This window comes from Lolium perenne, chromosome 2 (assembly GCF_019359855.2).
Source record: "Lolium perenne isolate Kyuss_39 chromosome 2, Kyuss_2.0, whole genome shotgun sequence".
NCBI classification, from domain to species: Eukaryota; Viridiplantae; Streptophyta; class Magnoliopsida; order Poales; family Poaceae; genus Lolium; species Lolium perenne.
In genome coordinates, this window is record NC_067245.2 from 134,383,903 (window position 1) to 134,405,853 (window position 21,951).

The following is a 21,951-nucleotide window of genomic DNA, read 5'->3' on the forward strand; positions in this document are numbered from 1 at the left end:
ATCCCCCATCCTGCGGGACTTCATCCATCGACAGTTTCAAACATGTCTCCGGGTTACTCCCCTGCTTGCGAATGAGAATTGCTTATCTTCACGATTTTACCCGGAATCTTAACAGACTCAAACGGTTCCGCCAATTCTGGCGCCATTTTCGCGCGATTTGTGCGGTAACTTATCTCTAGCCATTTTTACTGTTAGGGTTTTGGACATGTGTCATGCATCCAACGGCGCGACGCTTGCGTTCCGACCACAGGATGCGGAGTACGAATCTCGTCCCTCAGCCTATAAATATCCACCGTCGACCTAACTCCTCATTCACCCCCCTTTCTCACCTCTCCACGCAGCGCCGCCCGTGAGCTCTTCCTCCGCCGTGCCGGAACCCACCGGAGAAGTCGCCGGAGCATCACCGGAGCGAGTTCACCACCGTGGTGTTCTTCGTGTTCTTAACTCCGGCGAGCCACCGCACGAAAAACCTCGTCGCCGGCGACTCCGACCACCGTGACGTCCATTACAGTAAGTTCTCCGAGCTTCGACCTTTGCCGTAGTTGGTAGGGATGATCGCTAGGTTGACGATGAAGATCCGGCTAAATTACATTTTCCGCCACTGTTTTTCTCTTCAGATGTCTTCTGTGACTCCGCCTCCAGCCTCCGAGCCCATCATGGCAACTCCCATCTCCTCCGCCCCTCCACCCTTCGCTCCGGTCCACTTGGATCCCCTCAAGGATTCCGGCAAGGACACCGAAGGAACTTCTGCTAACCCGGAGAAAGCCTCCGGGGAGGAAAAGGCGGAACAAAAGGCGGAAGAAATCGCCGCCAGGAAATCCAAAGCTCGTCAGCGAGACGCGGAAGCCAAAGGGAAATGGTGGCCCTGTACCACCACTGAGATGGAGCTGAAGAACCTGGAGACAGAAGGTTTTCTGCTCCCCGGAAGCTGGCGAACAGTTCCGGGTTCCCTGGCTCCAGCCCCACAGGATGGCGAGATGGTGGTAACGAAGGCGCTGGTGGAGCGAGGCTTCTCTTTTCCGCCATCGGATTTCTTCTCGGAAATCCTGAAGGCGTACGGGCTTCAACCCCACAACATATCGCCGAACAGCATCCTGGCGATTAGCAACCACGTCACTCTCTGCGAGGGCCACCTCCGGGTAACTCCCGAGCTTCCCCTCTTCCAATATTATTTCTCTGTCAAGAAGGAGAAGATCCGCCAGACTTCCGAGTTGGCGACTTGCGGATCCATCACCTTCATGCTCCGCCCCGGCCGCGTCTACCCCCACACCGACCGCCACGAATCCGCGCGGTACTGGTCCGGAGGCTTCTTCTACCTGAAGGACGTCTCCGACCCGGCGGGCAACAGGACATTTCCATCATTCAAGAACAGCCCCGCCAGTGAAACTCCGGCATGGACACAGTGCCCCCACTTCTCCGACTCGCCTCAACTGACCCGCGCTGTTAGGCGGATCTGCAAGCTCACGGAGGACGGGCTGACGGGGAAGGATTTAACCCTCTCCTGGTTCACCAAGCGGATCCAGCCGCTGCAACACAGGGACCGCCTGATGTTTGAATACACAGGGCGCGACGACCCAATGCGCGCCACCAAAGACAATCTATCCACCGACGCCATCGACAAGAGGATCCGGGTCCTCATCAAAATCCCACGTGAACTCCATGTTCACGTATGCAACAAAGACATCCATACGAATGGATCCGGAACCGCGGTACGTCGCCTTGACTTTTAGTCTATTGCTTCTCTGCAAACTTTTTTGTCTAAGTGTTTAACTTTGCATTAGCTCGAGGCTCTTGAAGAAAATGAACTCAGAACTCTCCTCCGAGTCCCATCCACCGGCAACGCGGATCCGGAAGCTGCATCGGAGGCGGAAGCTCCCGAAGCCCCTCGCCCTGCTAAGAGGAAGAAGCCGGCTCCTTCCAGCCCCCATGCGAAACGCGCCCGCGAAGTGCTCAGCACTGCGGCCACCCGGAAAGCGGAGGCGGAGAAGAAGCGCCTTTCGCTGATTAATACCAGCAACAAGGGGCAGCCTGCCATCCAGCATTTCTTCAAGCCTTCCGGGTAAGCTTCTACTTCCGAGATCCAAGCTCTGGTTTCACGCTCACTCTTACACTTATGTTTTTTCTGAAGCTCCGGAAGCCAGCCCCCCAAGGCCCCAAGGGTCCCAGAAAAGAGAGCCAGGCCATCTCCGGCTTCCTTTCCTATTACTCCTGAGGTTGAAGTTCCGCCCAAAGCTTCATCCGCCACCAAGCCGGATCCGAAAGACGTCATCGACCTTGATGACCTTCCTGAGGATCCCGCCCACCATGGCGACTCCGCCAAGGGGACCTCCTCACCCGTTCCTCCACCAGATCAGCCAAGCTCCGCTTTCGCGAGGCCCACTGGAGAAGAACAGGAGCAAAAGGCTAAGCTCCTCCAAGTCACCAACGCGACTCGAGTCAACCTCCAACCAACTCCGTCCCTCCAAAAGCTTACCCTTGCACAACGTCACGCGGAAGTTTCCGCCATGCTGAACAAGGTGTGGGGAAAACCGGACGAGGAGATGCGAGAGCTCGCCGACCTGGAGGACAGCCTGAAGGATTTTTTCGCCAAGCACAAGGAAGTGCGGCAGGTAATACTAGCCCCCAAGCATTGGGTGATATATTTCCGTGTAACATGTATCAGCCGATGCTTTTCCCAAAATGTACTTTTAGGCGGAAACTTGAAATTTTTATCCCAAGACTTTGAATTCTTCGCTAGCCCCCCAGATTTTAATATCCGACTAACTCTTTGCTGCTTCGCAGACCACGCGGAAACTGCACGAAGATCTGCGCGTGCACGTGCTGGAGCAGATCGCGGAAATCGAGGGGCTGCGCCAGCACGCGGAAAATAGCAAAAAAGATATCCAGCTGCTTGAGACCCGCCTTCAAGGTACGAGATCCGGGTATTTACTTTTTGTGCTGACATAGTTTGTCAAGATGCATAATATGTTCAACTTTCTGCCTTCAGAAGAAACTGCCAAGCACTCCTCGTTCGATGAGCTTTCCGCCAAGGTCAAGGTGCTTGAGGCGGAGAATGAGTCCCTCAAAGCCTTCATCCAAGAATCCTCCAGTAAGGAGACTGAGGCAAAGAAAGAGCTCTCCGAGAAGCATGCCCGCGACCTGGCGGAGCTGAATGATAAACTGGAGAAAAGCCAGGGTCGCGTGCTTTCCGTGATAGCCAAGAACAGAGTTCTGGAAGCGGAGGCGGAGGCCATTGACAAACTTATCTTCCGTAAGCGTTTTTCCGTGTCGTTGCTCCGACTATCTTGTATGCTTTCTCTCTAACGGAACTGAACCTCCTTCTTCCACAGCAAGCCTTGGCTTTGAGTGGTCAAAAGAGTCAAACCTGAAGAGGACGGAGGCATACGATGAAGCGCGGATTTCAATCGACGCGTTATTCGAAGCCTGTCGCGGAATTGCCAAGACTATGTCTCTGAAGAAGGCCAAAACCACGATCATCGACACGATGACCAAACTTATGCAACAGGTGCCGGATTTCATCAAAGACTGGCAAAAATCTTCAGCACGCGGAGCCGCCTCCTTAGTCCTGGCCACCTGCAAGGCTCACTTCCCCTCACTCAACCTGGCGGATGTTGCACGCGGAGCCCCCAAGGATTCCGACATGGGTGCCCTCCTCGCGGAAACCAAAGGCTATGAGCAGCTGTTTGTCAGGCGAGTGGATCACTCGTTCTGGTATAACAAGCACGATCTGCCCGAAGGATTTTCCGATGCAGAGGAGGAGGCAGGCGAGCCGGAGTATTATGGGGAAGGATCCGGGTCAAGCGGCGAGCATTCCGGAGGAAACTCTGGTGACGACTCCGAAGCCGGATCTGGTGACAGCGACGACGGCTCCACCTACCAGCAATCTGAAGAGGAGGACTCCGAGTAGAGTTCCTGTTTTAGACAATGAAACAAATTGCATCATTTTGGCCCCGGAGTGGGTTTGTAATAAGACTTTAAATTCTTAAGTAGCTAGGAACGAAACGATTATGCATGGGGCGGAAACACTTATCCTGCTATCCGTTAATGTTATGTGCATGTTTCGTTTTGTGTCGGAAAGCAAGTGCTGATTTCGTTGTTTTCCGGCTTGCCCGCTTGACCTTCCGCGAGCCGGAAGACCTTAGCCGGAAACGCTTGCCAGCGGCGACAAAGCCCAATGGCAATCCGTCAATAACCGCGGAAACAAGCCCCCAAGCATAGGTGCCGGAAATCGCTACTAGGAATCCACGAGTTCGCAACAGACAACAACTTAATCAGAAAACTTAAGCTCTCGTCCTAAAGGACGATTTTTGAAAATCACAACTTTTATACACGCCTAGGCGGAAAAAATCCAGCTCTGCGGTTTTAGTCGGAAAACATACATGATCTAAAAATGAACAAGTAAAGGAGGTAAAAGACTCAGAGAGTGAACCATAAGCTTTATTTCATTGATCATGTATAACTATTACAGAGTTTGCAACTCGGAAAAAATATGCTAAGTGTAGAAAGGACGTAGCTGTGCGATGTTCCAAGGGCGATCTGTCTCGTCGTAGATATCATCCAGATCCTCACGCTTGCGTTTCCGGTGCCAATTAGCAGGTCTATCCCTCAGCTCGCGGAAATCAACAAGGTAGTACGACCCGTTATGAAGCACTTTGCTAACGACGAAGGGTCCTTCCCATGGAGATTGCAGCTTATGGTCTTTCACCTGTCGAAGGCGGAGGACCAGGTCTCCTGCCATAAAGGAGCGATTCCGAACTCGACGACTGTGATAACGTCTGAGCTTCTGCTGGTAGATGGCGGAGCGCTGGTCAGCTAAGTTCCGAGCTTCCTCGATCAGGTCCACAGATAGCTGTCTGGCCTCATCAGCTGTTTCTTCATTGTAGGTGGAAACTCGCGGTGAATCGTGGATGATGTCGGAGGGAAGCACGGCTTCGGATCCGTATACCAGGAAAAATGGGGTAAACCCTGTTGATCTGTTAGGGGTAGTTCGTAAACTCCACAGAACAGCTTCCAACTCATCAGCCCAAGCTCCAGCTGCTCGTCACAGCAGTCCTTCAAGGCGCGGTTTAATTCCTGATAATATTAGGCCGTTAGCCCTTTCAACCTGACCATTGGATTGTGGGTGAGCCACAGATGCAAGGTCCAGCCGTATCCCCATTGTGTCACAATAATCCCTCAACTCTCCTTGAGCGAAGTTTGTGCCATTATCTGTGATTATGCTGTGTGGGATGCCGAATCTCATCACGAGGCTGCAGACGAATTTTAGTGCCGTAGCACCATCGGCTTTTCTCACTGGCTTAGCCTCGATCCATTTGCTGAACTTGTCAACAGCGACCAGGAGGTATTCAAAACCGCCAGGAGATGATCTTTTTAACTTACCAACCATATCGAGCCCCCAGACCGCAAATGGCCAGGTGATAGGTATGGTCTTCAGCTCTTGGGCTGGAGCGTTTGGTTGAGTAGCGTAGTACTGACAACCTCGGCAGGTCTTGACTATTTTGTCAGCGTCTTCTTTAGCTGTGAGCCAGTAGAAACCTAACCGAAAAGCTTTCGCAACGAGCGATCTGGGGGCGGCATGATGCCCGCGGTCCCCTGCGTGGATCTCTCTAAGGATTTCAATGCCGTCTTGATTGGAGACGCATTTGAGAAATACCCCTGCTGCACTTCGTTTGTAGAGCTGTCCATCAACAATTGTGTAGGATCTCGCTCGTCTGACGATCTGTCTTGCGAGGACCTCGTCCTCTGGCAACTTCTGATCGATGAGGTAGTCCAGGAAAGGCTGTGTCCAAGCCGGAATGATAGCCATCACCTCCCTAGCCGGAGACACTGCCACCTCTGGGTTTTCCGGGTTAGCGCCCTTTACCGAGGGTATCCGGAGATGCTCCAGGAAAATGCCAGGTGGAATTTGCTTCCTGCCGGATCCGAGCTTGGATAGCATGTCTGCCGCTGTGTTATCGTCTCTCCTGACGTACTTGACTTCGTATCCGAGGAAGCTCTTGGCGATCTCATCAACTTCGTCTCTGTAGGCCGCCAGAGTTTCTGGCGTTCCAGGTTCCGGCTACTTGTTGTGCCACCAGGTCGGAATCTCCACAGCATATGATGTGTTTGATCCCAATTTCCTTAGCGATGCGCAGACCGTGTAGTAGAGCCTCATATTCCGCCATGTTATTTGTGGCTTCGAAGTGGATCTGCAGAACGTACTGCAGTTCTTCTCCGGTAGGGGACTTCAGGGTGACTCCGGCTCCTGAGCCTTGATGCTGCTTGGATCCATCGAAGTGCATGACCCATGTCTCTGGTTCCGGCTCCAGACTTGCATCCGGAGCTTCTGTCCAATCTGCGACGAAATCTGCCAAGACTTGGGATTTTACCTCAGTCCTAGGCTTGTAAGCGATGTCGAAGGTGGATAATTCGATGCCCCATTTAGCCGTACGTCCTGTTGCGTCAGCGTTGTTGAGAATTGTTGACAGCGGAGCCTTGCTCACAACTGTTACTGGGTGCTCTTGGAAGTAGTGTCTCAGCTTCCTGCTGCCTAGAAACACTCCATAGGCTAGCTTCTGAAAGTGAGGGTATCTTTGTTTTGACTCTGTCAGCACCTCGCTAATGTAGTAGACAGGTCTTTGGACGTCATATTCATGACCTTCTTCCTTTCGCTCCACCACGATGACGAGGCTGATGACTTTGTTGGTAGCTGCCAGATAAAGGAGCATTGGCTCTGACTCTGCTGGAGCTGCCAAGATAGGTGGGGAGGTGAGTATTTCCTTCAACCCTCGAAGAGCTGCGTCAGCTGCGTCGTTCCAGACAAATTTGTCTGTTTTCTTCAGCAGCTTGTACAGAGGTAGCGCCTTCTCGCCAAGACGGCTAACAAACCTACTGATTGCTGCAACACAACCAGTTAGTCGTTGCACATCTTTGAGACAAGTTGGCCTTTTGATGCACAGGATTGCCTTGATCTTTTCCGGGTTAACCTCAATGCCTCTGTGAGAGACTATGAAGCCAAGGAGTTTTCCGGCTGGCACGCCAAAGACGCACTTCAGCGGATTCAACATCATCTTGTACCTGCGGAGGTTGTCGAAGGTTTCTGTGAGGTCGCTGATCAAGTCGGATCCTTTCCGGGTCATGACCGCGATGTCGTCGACGTAAGCGTGCACGTTCCGGCCAATTTGGTCCTTCAGGCATCGCTGCATCGTACGTTGGTAGGTGGCACCTGCATTTTTCAAACCAAAAGGCATAGTAACATAGCAGTAAGTACCGAACGGGGTTATGAATGAAGTCGCCTTTTGGTCGGATTCCTTCATCCGGATCTGATGATACCCGGAATACGCATCAAGAAAACACAGAAGTTCCGCCCCTGCCGTCGAATCAATGACTTGGTCAATGCGCGGCAAGGGAAACGGATCCTTCGGGCAATGCTTGTTCAAGCCAGAGTAATCGATGCACATTCTTAGTATTTTAGTGTTCTTTTTGGGTACAAGGACGGGATTCGTGACCCAATCGGTGTGGATAACTTCTATTACAAAACCTGCTTCTAGTAACTTTGCTAGTTCCATTCCTATGGCGCGGCGCTTCTTATCTCCAAAGCGTCGCATAGCTTGCTTCACCGGTTTAGCCCCCGGATTTATGTTGAGGTAGTGCTCGGCGAGTTCCCTAGGTACTCCGGACATGTCAGAAGGTTGCCATGCGAAGATATCCATGTTAGCGCGGAGGAACTCGACGAGCGCGTCTTCCTATTTGGGGTCCATGTTGGCTCCGACTGAAACCTGCTTGGAAGAGTCGCCTTTGATGAGGTCGTGCCTCTTGGTTTCTATCGCGGCCTTGAAGGAGGTTTTTTGCTCGGAGATCTGCTTCTTGGTGGTATGCATCTCAGTCGGATCCACCGCGGCTCTGTAGCCTTTCAGCTCTTCTCCAGATATCACAGACTCTGCGAAGGCGGCTTCGCCTAACTCGCACTCATGAGCCTTTTTGTAGTCTCCGGATACGGTAATCATACCTTTAGGACCCGGAATCTTGAGCTTGTTGTAGATGTAGCACGCTCTTGCGTGGAACTTGTGGTAGGTGGGCCTGCCGAAGATGACGTGGTAGGAGCTCTTGAAGGGCACAACTTCAAACGTGATCTTCTCTTCGCGGAAATTATGAACATCGCCAAAAGCCACGGGAAGTGTGATGCTGCCGAGGGAATTCGCCTTCTTACCCGGAACCACGCCATGAAACTCAGTGTTGCTGTGTTTCAGCTGCTCCTTGGTGAGGTTCATCCGCTCTAGAGTCTCCAGGTACATGATGTTCAGGCTAGCTCCGCCATCCATGAGGCACTTGGAGAAGTCATACCCATCTATGCGGGGACTTACAACCAAGGCGTAGCATTCTTTTGGCACAATTGCGGGGTGATCCTTCCTATCAAATGTGCACGGGATTTCCGACCACCTGACGTACTGCGGCACAACCGGAACTATGGCGTTCAGGATCCGGGTAGCTGACTTGGAGGCGCGTACTGTTGGGGTCCCGAGGAAAGTGTGGTAAGCCCCCACGCTCTTTTTGTCGAATGGGTTGGATTTACCTGCGGATCCTGCCTTGGGATCCGGCGAGTTATCTTCCTCATCCATCGCCTCGGAACTATCTTCCTCCTTGTCTTTGTTCTTGCCCTTGCCACCTTTGCCGCGCGGGCGGTGCTTCCGGGCGCGCTTGTATCCTGCCTCCGGATCGTTCTTTAAATCATTGACCCACTTGCAGTTGCGGTTGGTATGAGTGGACTTCCCTGTAACCGGATCCAGGTGGGCCAGGCAGGGCATGTCTCTGTACTCCTCGTAGGTTTGCGGAGCGCGGGATCCGCCAGCCGTGACCTCAGAGGTATGCCGGCCGACCCTGCCGGCTCCGCCTCCACGTCCGCGTCCTCTTCCACCTCCTGAACCTCCGCGTTGAAACGCCATGGCGACCATCTCGGATCCGCCACTCTTCTGGTCATCAGGGTTCTTGCGCTTATAGCTGCTGCTGCTGCCGTTATCACGGTTCTTCTTTTGTTGATGCAGGGGGATTGCTGTAGCTGCGAGATCACCGCCTGCGTCATCATCGGCGGCAGTATGATCACCGGCAATGGAGATCATCTCATCCAAAGTCAGCTTGCTTGAGTTAGCCAAACGAGTGAGCGTATGCCTCAGCAATCCTCCCCTCTGCAGTCCACCAATGAAAGCGTACATGGCAGTGGTGTGGTCGACGTTTTCGCACTCGTTCCTGCATGCCAACCATCGTGTGAGGTAGTTTCTTGAGGTTTCTCCCTTCTTATGGATGCAGGCTTGCAGGTCGCTTGCCGTGGCAGGTCTTTTGTAGGTGCCTCTGAAGTGTTTCTCGAAAGCGTTCTTCAGGTCGAACCAGCAAAAGATGGAGTTCTTCTCGAGGTCACTGAGCCAGATCCGGGCTGGACCTACAAGGTACAACTGGAGCATGCGGCAGGCGATGTTAGGGGTTCCTCCGGCAAAGGTTACTACATTATAGTAATCCTCAATCCAGGTATTCGGCCTTTCGGTGCCATCATAATGCTTCAGATTTCCGGGTAGCTTGAGGTTCATCCTTGGCTTTGGTTCCTCTCGAATCATCCTGCCAAAGCACTTCGGACCAATGTAGTCGGTTATGTATTCGTTAAGGCGATCCCGTGCATCGCGCGGGCCGTGGCGAGGGGATTGTGAGCGCGAGCGAGATCTCCGGCCGTCGCCTCCGCCTCCACCTCCACCGCCACCGCTAGGTGGTGGTGAGGGAGACCTGCGAGGTGGGCGGTCCGATTTCTTGCTTCCGCCATCTGATTCTCCTCGGCCTTCCTGGTGCTGGCTCCGGCTCCTGTGGCTGCCTTCGCCCTGGCGCTGGCTGCCCTGGTCGTTCCGGCGAGGCTCCGGGTCACGGCTCCGGCGAGGCTCTGGGTCACGGCTCCGACGAGGCTCCGGGTCACGGCTCCGACGAGGCTCTGGGTCGCGGTTCCGGCGAGGCTCCGGGCCGCGGTCCTCATTCCGACCCCTCCTGGGCTCGGGCTCACGAACATTGTTCTGGTTCCGGCGTGGTTCCGGCGAGCGCTCCCTGTTTCTGTTTCTTGGCAGCACGTTGTCGCGGATAACAATCCCACCATGCCCTGGGGGCCTGGTGTTTCCGGCTGGACTACGGCGGCGAGGGGGTCGCGGGTAACCATTGGGCGGAGGAGAAGGGTTGCGATATTTGTCTCGTCCGGAGTACATAGCATCCTTTCCCTTTCTTGGATCTGAGGAAGGCGTCTTTGACGGAACAGGGATCGGATTTGGGTTATCCCTGGTCCTTCTTCTGCGCTCCGAGGATCCGGTGTGTGATTCATCGTCGGGATGCCGATCAGCGCGGGCGTCCTTCTGTGCGGTAGATACACAATTATCCGGATTGGATTCCAACCTGCGCGAAGTATCTGCCTTGCTTTGCTGCTGCATTGCTGAAGCGACAAGTGTGCGGAGGTAGTTGATATCAACCTCTTCGTCCTTCTTCTTCAACAGTTCCGCAGCTTTTTGCATGTTGTCCTTTGGGGTTTCCAGCGGCTGGTGATCTGCGGGCGTGTTGAAGGGTATTCTGCGAGGCGGAATTGCTTCTCTAACAATTCGATCGGCCTCCGCCTGCGCATAAATCATCTTTACTTCCCACTCTGCCCTCATGCTCTTGACCTGCTCGAGCGTGGCAGTAATCTCGCGATCCTGTCCGTCGAAGTTTTCCGCCAATCCTGCAGCTTCTGCCCTCTCTTCCCTTAACGCGGCTTCGGTCTCGGCGAGCTTCTTGGCAGTGGCCAGCATTTCCTGTCTAGTGGCTTCTAGAGCCCCCAGATCTACGGCGTCGCCCGGGGTTATAGGTGTGTTAAGAACTGCTCGCGCAACCATCTCTTCAGCCGGCAGGATTTCCTCCGAGGAAGAATCCCTGCGAGGTCGCTCCCGTGACATTGGAGATCCTTGGTGGGATAGCTGGGGGTCGGATTGGCTGGTTGGCTCTTCAGATCCAGTTTGCCCCAGCGCTGCTACCGTTGCGAGAACCTGCTTAGGCTGGGCGGAGTCTCCGGAAATTCAGGCTGATCACCGAAACCGTACTCCCCTAGCTTGCGGTTAAACTCGTCAGTATCCATGGAGGGGGTGTCTCCGGAAATTGGGCTCAGATTGCCCAAAATCGACTCTTCAACCGGAGCTTCGCTTTCTCCGACAGGCTCAGCCTGATCCGGATCTACGCCGTTTTCCGGTGCCTCTACCTACTCAGGACCAGCTCCGGCTTCTTCAGGGGCGGTTCCGGCGGTATGGGCCAAGAAGTGTACGAAGTGGCACCTCTGCTTTTCTAACACCTGGGAGACCCAGGCGGATCTGCATTGGTCTTCCACCGTTGTTTGCTGCTCAGGGGCGGATTGGGTGGTCTTTGAAAATTCCGGATCCGAGGCGGAATCTTCCTTGGGAAGCTCCTGCATCTCAGATCGGATCTTCGCGACAGCATCCAGCTCTGCGGCGGTCGCGTCTGCGTTACTTACCAGTGGGTTTCCGTCGGAATCGACGGTTTCCCCGATGAAGATGTGTATGCCGCCTATTGGGACGATGGAGAGCTTGACGGGGTTTGTCCTAGCCGGAATCCAGCACTCATCCGGAGGGACGATCGGCAGATTTCAGGCGTAGAGGACGTGCCCCACAGCGATGGTGTCATCGAAGCTTCCCATGGCGGAACCCTCCCGGTTCCGGCCTCCAGACGCCACAGGCCCCACGGTGGGCGCCAACTGTCGTTGCCTAATCGACGGTACCTCGGAGGAGGGATCCTCACGAGGGGGAGAAGAAGTAGGGGCCATAGGGCGGAGTGCACACGGGACGGTGGTACGCGAGTTACCCAGCTTCGGAACACCTGCAAGATGACAGGGCCTACTGCTGCTTGTCTGGAATTATCTGGGCACTTTCGCGTTGTTACAATGAGTTGTGGTTGTGCCTCTAGGGCTCCCGGGATCCGGCTTATAAAGGCGCACGGATCTAGGGTTTACATGGAGAGTCCTAGCCGGATTACAGACAGCCTAGCTACGGTACAATATCTTGCCGTGCACGTCACGGATCCGCCTTCCATATACGTCGTACTGGATCCGGGTTCCTCATGGGCCTCCGTGGATCCGGGTTACTCCTAATGTCGGTACGGATCCGGCTTACTGATCCTGGGCCGGACTTCTTCCTTCATGATCAACAGCAACTGGGCCGCCCGATGGGCCACATGCCTCATCACCGTCTGTGGGCCACCCGGGCTTGCTGGATCTAGGCACTGTCGATGGTACACCCATGAAGTATACCCACAACAGTAAGTATCGGGTGTATCGGGTTGGTGTGCGTGCGTGAGTACCGGCGTTCTTCGTGTTCTTCGTGTTCCTCGCGTTCTCCCACCTCTTCCCTTGGTTTTCGGGGTCAAATCGCGAGATCGGGCCAATCCCTAGATCTCAGATCACATCATATGGTATCAGCAGCTCTTGGTTAGCGCGATTTTGACCCTCCACCCACCCGATTTCGTTTCTAGAAAATTTTCCACAAATTCCCCAAAAATAGCCCTAAATTGCCTCTTGACCGATCTGTGATTTGGTTGCGTTTTGAGTGGTTTTGGTCCATGGATTTGGTGTTGTTGTGCTTGATCTACTATTTCCCCAACTTGTAGCCTCCAATTCCATCGTTTCCCGTCGATTTCCTCTTTTGGTTTTGGCTTGGGGAAGAACAGGAGAGAGAAACTGCGAAACCCGGTTGAGAAACCTGGTTGACCGGCCCCCAGACCGGACCAGCCGGCCCAGCACCCGGCCGACCGGGCGCCAACCGGACCAGCCGGTCCACAGTCCGGTCCAACCGGCCCCAGACCGGGCGCAGCTCCGCGCCCTCCTCCGAGCTCGATTTCGGCTACCACCACCACCACCACCACCATCATCGCAGGTATAACTTGCAGTTTTCCCTTGTAACCCTCTTCCTTTTGCGATCTATCCTATCGAGCATTGCTTGTCTAGTGTTGCGAGATATTGCACGTGGCCCCGATTGTGAGGTGTGTGTGTCGTGTGGAGTAAAACATCCAAGCAAACACTCGTGTGGCAAGATAGCAAAAGCGAGGCTAACGCTAACATAGTACGTGAAAAAGCCCCAAAAACACAAAAAGAGTGCAAGTCGCACCATACATCCATACATACAAAAGTGTACAAGTGCCACCATAGATACAAAAGAGTGCAAGTGCCACCGTGTACAAAAGAGTCATAAGCTTTAAGCAAACGAGAGAAGAGAAGAGAGGCCACGTGTGAATCTTGTTGTCTCTTCATTTTGCAACCAAAGCTTTGGCTCTCCTTGTGTTAGTGTGACACCGAGCACCTTTACATACTTTATTTCCGCTCACTTTTGGTTGCACTAACCCCGTTTATCCCGTGTGTGTGTTCCACAACTTTTCCGTGTTCATAGTGATCTTCACATTGACATTTGGATTTTTGGACCTCACCCACTTTTAACAACATACTCGATCTTGGATTTTGTTATTTGGCTTTCCACAACACTCACCTAACACCATATTTGCTAGCTTTTGCGTGTGGTTTTGCGTGTGTCCCCGATACACTTGATCTTGCTTTTGGCTTGGTTGATTGCCTCAAAACTATCTTACCTTGGTAAGAGTGCGAGGTATTCTCCTTCCACTAACATACACAACATAGTTCTTGTCTTTCCATCATGGATAGGAATGGAGATGACCCAAGGGATGGAGAAGTCCTCCGCAACACCGAAAGGTTGGTTACTCAACACAACCTATGGACACAACGCCAAGAGTTCAAGGAGCAACTCACCCTCTTCGAGACGTGCATCGATGAGCAATACGATGAAGTGGCACACAACTTCTCCGCCGTGAACCAAGACTTGGCTCTCCTTCGTGAAGCTACGGACAACTTGAATGGCCAAATGGCGGCCAATGATGCAAACATGGAGCGGCGCATGGATAGCCTCGAGCGCGCCATCACCAACTTGGGTCGTCATCGCCGACACCGCTCTACATCATCATCCTCAAGCTCGCCACAAGATTACTACTCTCATGGTGGCCTTTCGTCCTCAAGCTCTTCCTCAAGGCATGAAGACCATCATCGACCTCATCGCCCACATGTTCGTCATGAAGACTCTCGCTCCAACTCTAGGCGAGGAGAAATCCATCGCCATGCTCGTCCACATGAACGTCCTCCACAAGATCAAGTCATCCAACAAGATCGTCACCAAGCGGATCGCCATGCCACCATGGGCGTGACGACCAACCCCAAGACCAAGGTCCTCAAGATCAACCTCGGCGAGATCTCCAACGCCACCCTCTCCATGACCAACGTGGAAGAGGATATCCACCACATGATCAAGATGAAAGGGCCAACAATGAGCATCGTCAACAACCTCGACAAGATCTTCAACAACATCCTCACCGTAAACCAAGTGAAGCTAGTGTCCACCTTCAACGCCAACCCAATGCTATGGTTGGCCGTGGAAGACCTCCTATCCCACCTCAAGCCGCAAGAGATGAAGGCATCCTTCCTCGCCGAAGAAACTTGGAGGATGAAGAGAACATGTTTGGAAGACTCAAGTTCACCATGCCAAAGTTCAAGGGTGAAGAGGATGCCGAGGCCTACCTCTCATGGGCACTCAAGGTTGACAAGATATTCCGCATCCACAACTACTCCGGTGCCAAGAAAGTGGCTATGGCGTCTCTTGAGTTTGTGGATTATGCCAACACTTGGTGGGAGCAAGTCCTTACTCTAAGGGAAGAAAAGGGTGAACCTCCTTGATGCGGGGTGGCCTTCGGACACCTACGCCTCAAGACCATCAAGTGCAACCCCGCCTATCGTCGACGCTACACCATGGCCAAAGCGTCCCCCAAGTGGACCTTCAACCCTAACCCACGCTACACGCGTCAAGGTGAACCCCTTCCTCTCGATACTCGACCTCGTAGATACCTTGAATGGAATGCTACCTCATGTCGGCATGTTATATGTCATTAGGAACAAGAGTCATCGAGGACCGGAGAGGAGGAACACCCATGGTGCAAGGAAGCGAGGGAAGGGAAGAGGAGCCATTCATCATGGTGCAAGGAAGAAGGAAGAAGAAGAAGAAGGAAGGAAGAATGAAGGAAGAAGGAAGGAAGAGGAAGAAGAAGCGGGAGGAGGGAGGCCGGCCGGTCACAGGCCCGGTTGACCGGCCCCCTCCGGTCACAGGCCCGGTTGACCGGCCCCCTGACCGGCCCGGCCGGTTTTCGACCGGAACGACGACCGGTGCCATCCGGACGCAATCCCGGGGCTCCCGAAGCCTCGCCCGGTCACCGCCCGGTCTAGAATCCGGTTGTGGACCGGATGGGCCGGTCCCAGGCCCGGTCAGACCGGCCCTGTGACCGGATTCGTCGGGTTTGACCCACCAACTTGTACCTTTTCGACCCATGCTGCCTTGTATGCCTATATAAGCCCCCAGGTCGCCCCCTTACCTCTTTAGACAAGATGATAGCTTAAACATGAAGATGAGCTTTGTCTCCCTAGGGTTTCATCCCCTTTGTATCAAGGCAACCCATGTTGGATGATTGGATTTGGTGTGTGAGATTCTAGTGTTACCCACTCTCTCTCCCACTCCTAGATTCATCTCCCTCACCAATCTCTCCGCTCGGAATTCTACCGCGTGTCTCTTCCGGGTTGATTCTATTGGCGTGGTCCATCGAGCCACGGGGTAAGTATCGATTGTATCGGGTTGGTGTGAGTGCGTGAGTTCATCGTGTTCTTCGTGTTCATCGTGTTCTTCGCGTTCTCCCTCTCTCCCTCCTTTGGATTTCGGGTCAACCGCAAGATCGGGCCACACACGGGGTCTTAGACCTCATCATATGGTATCAGAGCCTTTGGTTTCCGCGGATTTGACCCCCCACCCATCCAATTTCGTCTCTAAAATTTTTCCCCAAAAATAGCCCTAATTTGCCTCTTGACAGATCTGCGATTTCGTTGCGTTTTGAGTGGTTTTGGTCCATGGATTTGGTGTTGGAGTGCTTGATCTACTATCTCCCCAACTTTTAGCCCCCAATTCCATCGTTTCCCCTCCGATTTGGTCGTTTTGGCTTGGTTTTCGTGAAGAACAGGAGAGAGAAACTGCGTCCCGGTTGAGAATCCGGTCAACCGGGCTGCAGACCGGCCGGGCCAGCCCAGAACCCGGTCGACCGGCCGTGTGACCGGCCAGGCCGGTCCCAGGTCCGGCCCAACCGGCCCCTGGACCGGGCGCCACCCTTCCACCTCCACCGCCAACCACCGCCACTCCTCTCCTCCGCCGGCAAGCACCGCCATCATCCCCAACCACCGGCAAACACCACCGCGGCCCCAACAAACACCGCCGCATCCGCAAGAGCATCGACACCACCACCACCGGCATACCACCGCCACCACCGCCAAGCTACTTTGACCGTTTTCTTCCGCTAACTTGTGTTTGCTTGTTCCGGTTTGAGTGCCTTGTTTGTGAAACTAACCCGCAGCTCCGAAGCAAGCGACGACATCCTCGGCACCCCGGACTTGCAAACGTACTCTTGACATCACCGCCTTCATCGCAAGTTGTGTGTTCCGACACCGCCTAACATCTAGGTATAACTTGCACCCCACCTTGTAACCCCTCTTCTTTTGCGATCTATCCTATGGAGCATTGCTTATCTAGTGTTGCGAGACATTGCACGTGGCCCCGATTGTGAGGTGTGTGTGTAGTGTGGAGTCAAGCTTCTAAGCAAAACTCGTGTGGCAAGATAGCAAGAGCGAGCTAACGCTAACATAGAGCGTGAAAAAAGAAAGAAAAGCACAAAAAGAGTGCAAGTAGCACCATACACCCATACATACAAAAGTGTGAAAGTGCCACCATAGATACAAAAGAGTGCAAGTATCACCGTGTACAAAAGAGTGTCATAAGCTTTTAAGCAAAAGAGAGATAAGAGAAGAGAGGCCACGTGTGAATCTTGTTGTCTCTTCCTTTGCAACCGAAGCTTTGATCTCTTCTTGTGTTAGTGTGACACCGAGCACCCTTGCTTAAGGGCTTCTTACACTTTTCCGCTCATTCCTTGGTCGCACTAACCCCGTTCATCTCGTGTGTGCGTTCCACATCTTTTCCGTGTTTATAGTGATCATCGCTTTGACATTTGAATTTTTGGATTTCCACCACTCTTGACAATACACTTGATTTCGGATTTCGTCTTTTGGCTTTCCACCACACTCACCTACCACCATATTTGCTAGCTTTTGCGTGTGTCTTTGTGTGAGTGCCCGATACAATTGTTCTAACTCTCGGTTTGTTGGATCACCCCAATCTTGTCATACCACGGTAAGATTGCGAGGTAGTGTTCTTCCACTAACATACACCATATACATACCATCGTGCTAACATGGATAGCGAAGATGAGGATACGGAGGAGTACATGGAGAACTCCGAGGAGGACACCTCCTCAAGCACCGCGGATGTGGAGGAACATGTGGAGCTCGACACCGACTATGGCTCCGCGAGCATCACCGACATGACCGACATCGAGGAGCTCTACATCGACAATGGCTCCTCACGCATGGACGACATGGTGGAGCACCACCTTGAGGACGACATCGACGAGCTCTACATCGACAATGGCTCGTCAAGCATGGACGACATGGTGGAGCAACGCCACGACTACGACATCGACGACATGGCAGAGCAACACCACGAGTACGACATCGACGACTTGGTGAAGCAACGCCACGCCTACGACATCGACACCATGGCGGAACCTCACCTAGTCTCCACAAGGAGCAACGACGATGCTCCCAAGTACCACCACTTGGCCATTGGAGCTACATATGAAGATGGAGGACCTCCACGATGGCACCATCATATGGATCATCAAGAGCGTCCCCAACATGATCGCCATCGACACTCTTCTCTAAGCTCCACAAGGCGCCGCAAGCAACATGCCAAGTCGCATGAGCCATCATCTAGGCATGGCAAGGACCGTCATCGACCAACATCTTCCACGAGTCTTCGACGACACCACTCAAGCCATGGTGATGATGCACGAAGACGAGAGCCTCGACATGAAGGCGACAAACACCATGATAGGGTGCCTACCACTCCAAGGATGGCAAGTGCACATCGAGCATACCTTCCTCATAAGGCGACTTCCACCTCTTGTGCCACCACCACAATGGCCTCTACCTCGTCACGTGCCTATGGACTCCGATGCTACAAGTGCAAGCAACAAGGCCACCCTCCACGGGAATGTCCCAATCTCCTATGTGAGGTGTGCAAGGCTAAGGGTCACGTGGCATGGCAATGCACAACGCCAAGCGCCAAGAAGCTCTACTTTGACGAGCTCAATGCACAAGTCTCCAAGATGCCTATCGCGCCCACACTTCAAGATGAAGATCGCCAAGGTCAACTCAAGGTTGATGTGGATTCGAGCCTAGCTCTCTACTACACCACGACGCCACCACTTGAGGACGACTTGGGAGGCGATGGAGTTGAGCATGGTGACCATGGGATTCTCCCTTCACCTAAGGAGGCGCATGGAGTTGAGATGGTTGAGCATGGGAACCTCCCTTCGACCAAGGAGGCGCATGGAGATGCGAAAGTCGAGCCTACTCCTATATGCTTGATTGATGAGTTGGTACCAATCCCATGTGAGAATGAGAGCCACTTAGCCCACTTGAGTGAGAGTGATAGTGAGATGAGTGACTTCCACCCCATATGTGAGTTTGAGTGCTTCCGTTTGAAGGACATGAGTGATACACTAAGTGAGTTGAGAGAGGTAGATGATAGGTCCATGGAGGACATCGCACTTGCTAACACATTAACCTCTCCCTCGTTTGTGTCTTCTTATGTTGCACTAGGTTCCACGGAGGACGAGTTCCCGCTCATGGAGACGATGTACATGGTGCATGAAGATGATGATATCTCACCATGCTTGCTCCAAGATGGACAAGTCGACAACATGGATCCTCCTACTTCCACCACACCTACTTCACATGAGTCGGCCTACAAAGGTAACAACATAGGTGTTGGTGATGCCATGATCCCACTAGTGGACATGATGACTCATGAATGCATGCATGATCTTGATGACCCATTTGCTACGTCACATGCTACTTTCACTTTCCCATGTGATGCTTTGCTTGATAACATTGTTGATCATGTGGAATTGACTGTTTGTGATACCATGACCATGCCATGCTATGAGAGCTTCAATTTTCCTACCATTGCTTGCAATATGTTACCTACTTGCTCTTTCACATGTATTGCTTGCAATGACAATGATGATATTAGCTTCCGCATGCTTTGCCCAAAATGTTTGCACTACTCCATGATCGTTGCATCCAAGATTGTGAACAATTCCCCTTTCTTATGCTTGGTATGCAAACATGCTTATTTCATTGTCCACGAGATGGCCCCCATAGCCTTCTCCATGTTTGATGATCATGAGTACCCACATACCACACATGCACCTTCATGCCATTTGCACTATCGCCATGCATTTCATACTATCTTGCTTGACACTAATGGTGATGTGCACAAGTCTTGGAACATCATGATGGATGATGTGTTCCTTTACCATGCACACACGCTTTTTGTTTTCTCTTTTGTGTGTATAGGTACCCGAATGACTACCTCCACCGCTACGGAGCATGAGCTCACGAAACGCGCAATTGAGAGCTACCCCAACAAGGACCTAACCCACGGGAATCACACCAAAGGGTATGTTCCCACAAGCCTTCGACCTCGTGTGTTTCCGGCTTGCCTTGTCGAGTTTCCGGTTTCGTCCAACTCCTCGTCGCCTCTTTTGCCTCTTTTGCAACATATCTTGACACATCTTGTTGGCACAATGATTGTTGTATGTTTTGATGCTTTCATCATACAATCCGAGAATCTCAAGGACCATGTCATACATGTGAGAGACACCTTATGCATCTTGTGCCACATGTCACACAAAAAGTTGCTCTTCTTTGGATTTCTCATTTCATCTTTGGCATTTGCAATGGATTCTTTCACACTTGAGGACACTCATACTCGGCTCAAGCCAACCATACTCTCCCAAGTTCGAAGTCTCCATCGCTTTGCCATTGCACATAACAATTTTGTCCCAAATTTTGCCGACGATACTTGCCTTTTGTTTGTTCCACTTGTTTGGGACAATGCTACACCACATTTTTGACACCTTACAACTCTTACATGCACAAATTTTTGCCCCACCAAATTTTGGATACATCGACACTATTTTGGTTCCCATTTTTGCCAAATGCCTCTTGGAGAAACGACTTGATGCTTCGTATTTGATTGAAAGCCTCTTGTTCACCGCTCACCAAAATGGCATCCACAAGTTTTCCTTTCGCAAGTTGTTTTTCCCCACGCTCTTCTTCGACCGAGACTTTGTCCCTCCACCACTACATGGGAAAACCGTCATGGACTACAACAAGGACGCCCGCACCACGACGAGCATCCATAAGGATACAAGGGCAACTATACAAGTCCTTCACCAATCCATCTCGGATCTCTCGCCACATCATGGAGATGAGGAGGAACAAGAGTCGAGGACGACTCTTCCCCAAGGGGGGGGAGATGATGCGGGGTGGCCTTCGGACACCTACGCCTCAAGACCATCTAGTGCAACCCCGGCTATCGTCGACGCTACACCATGGCCAAAGAGTCCCCCAAGTGGACCTTCAACCCTAACCCACGCTACACGCGTCAAGGTGAACCCCTTCCTCTCGATACTCGACCTCGTAGATACCTTGAATGGAATGCTACCTCATGTCGGCATGTTATATGTCATTAGGTACAAGAGTCATCGAGGACCGGAGAGGAGGAACACCCATGGTGCAAGGAAGCGAGGGAAGGGAAGAGGAGCCATTCATCATGGTGCAAGGAAGAAGGAAGAAGAAGAAGGAAGGAAGAATGAAGGAAGAAGGAAGGAAGAGGAAGAAGAAGCGGGAGGAGGGAGGCCGGCCGGTCACAGGCCCGGTTGACCGGCCCCCTGACCGGCCCACCCGGTCACAGGCCCGGTTGACCGGCCCCCTGACCGGCCCGGCCGGTTTTCGACCGGAACGACGACCGGTGCCATCCGGACGCAATTCCGGGGCTCCCGAAGCCTCGCCCGGTCACCGCCCGGTCTAGAATCCGGTTGTGGACCGGATGGGCCGGTCCCAGGCCCGGTCAGACCGGCCCTGTGACCGGATTCGTCGGGTTTGACCCACCAACTTGTACCTTTTCGACCCATGCTGCCTTGTATGCCTATATAAGCCCCCAGGTCGCCCCCTTACATGAAGATGAGCTTTGTCTCCCTAGGGTTTCATCCCCTTTGTATCAAGGCAACCCATGTTGGATGATTGGATTTGGTGTGTGAGATTCTAGTGTTACCCACTCTCTCTCCCACTCCTAGATTCATCTCCCTCACCAATCTCTCCGCTCGGAATTCTACCGCGTGTCTCTTCCGGGTTGATTCTATTGGCGTGGTCCATCGAGCCACGGGGTAAGTATCGATTGTATCGGGTTGGTGTGAGTGCGTGAGTTCATCGTGTTCTTCGTGTTCATCGTGTTCTTCGCGTTCTCCCTCTCTCCCTCCTTTGGATTTCGGGTCAACCGCAAGATCGGGCCACACACGGGGTCTTAGACCTCATCACTCCTATTGACACTTGGGAAGAGATGAAGGAAGAGATGCATGCTCGCTTTGTCCCAACACACTACATGACCGACCTCTTCAACAAGCTCCAAAAGTTGAAGCAAGGCACCAAGACCATTGAGGAGTTCTTCAAGGAGATGGAGCTAACTATGATGCGAGCCAACATCCAAGAATTCGAGAGCCAAACCATTGCTCGTTTCTTCAATGGCCTCAACTACCCCATCAAGAGAATTGTGGAGTTCCAACCATACTCCAACATGGTTGAGTTGGTCCACCAAGCATCGAAGGCCGAGCGCCAAGTGATTGAAGACATCAAGTACTCCA

At 52.8% G+C, this 21,951-nt stretch overlaps 1 protein-coding gene across 1 annotated transcript in view; it reads left to right on the top strand.

Annotated features, from left to right (window-relative positions):
* Positions 1 to 881: 881 nt before the first annotated feature.
* LOC127330161 (uncharacterized) overlaps positions 882 to 21,951 on the top strand; it is a 42,528-nt gene continuing 21,458 nt past the window's right edge. The window contains exon 1 of the mRNA XM_071825466.1: positions 882 to 1,139. Within this exon, the coding sequence (XP_071681567.1) occupies positions 882 to 1,139 (258 nt within the window). The remainder of the gene's footprint in view (positions 1,140 to 21,951) is intronic.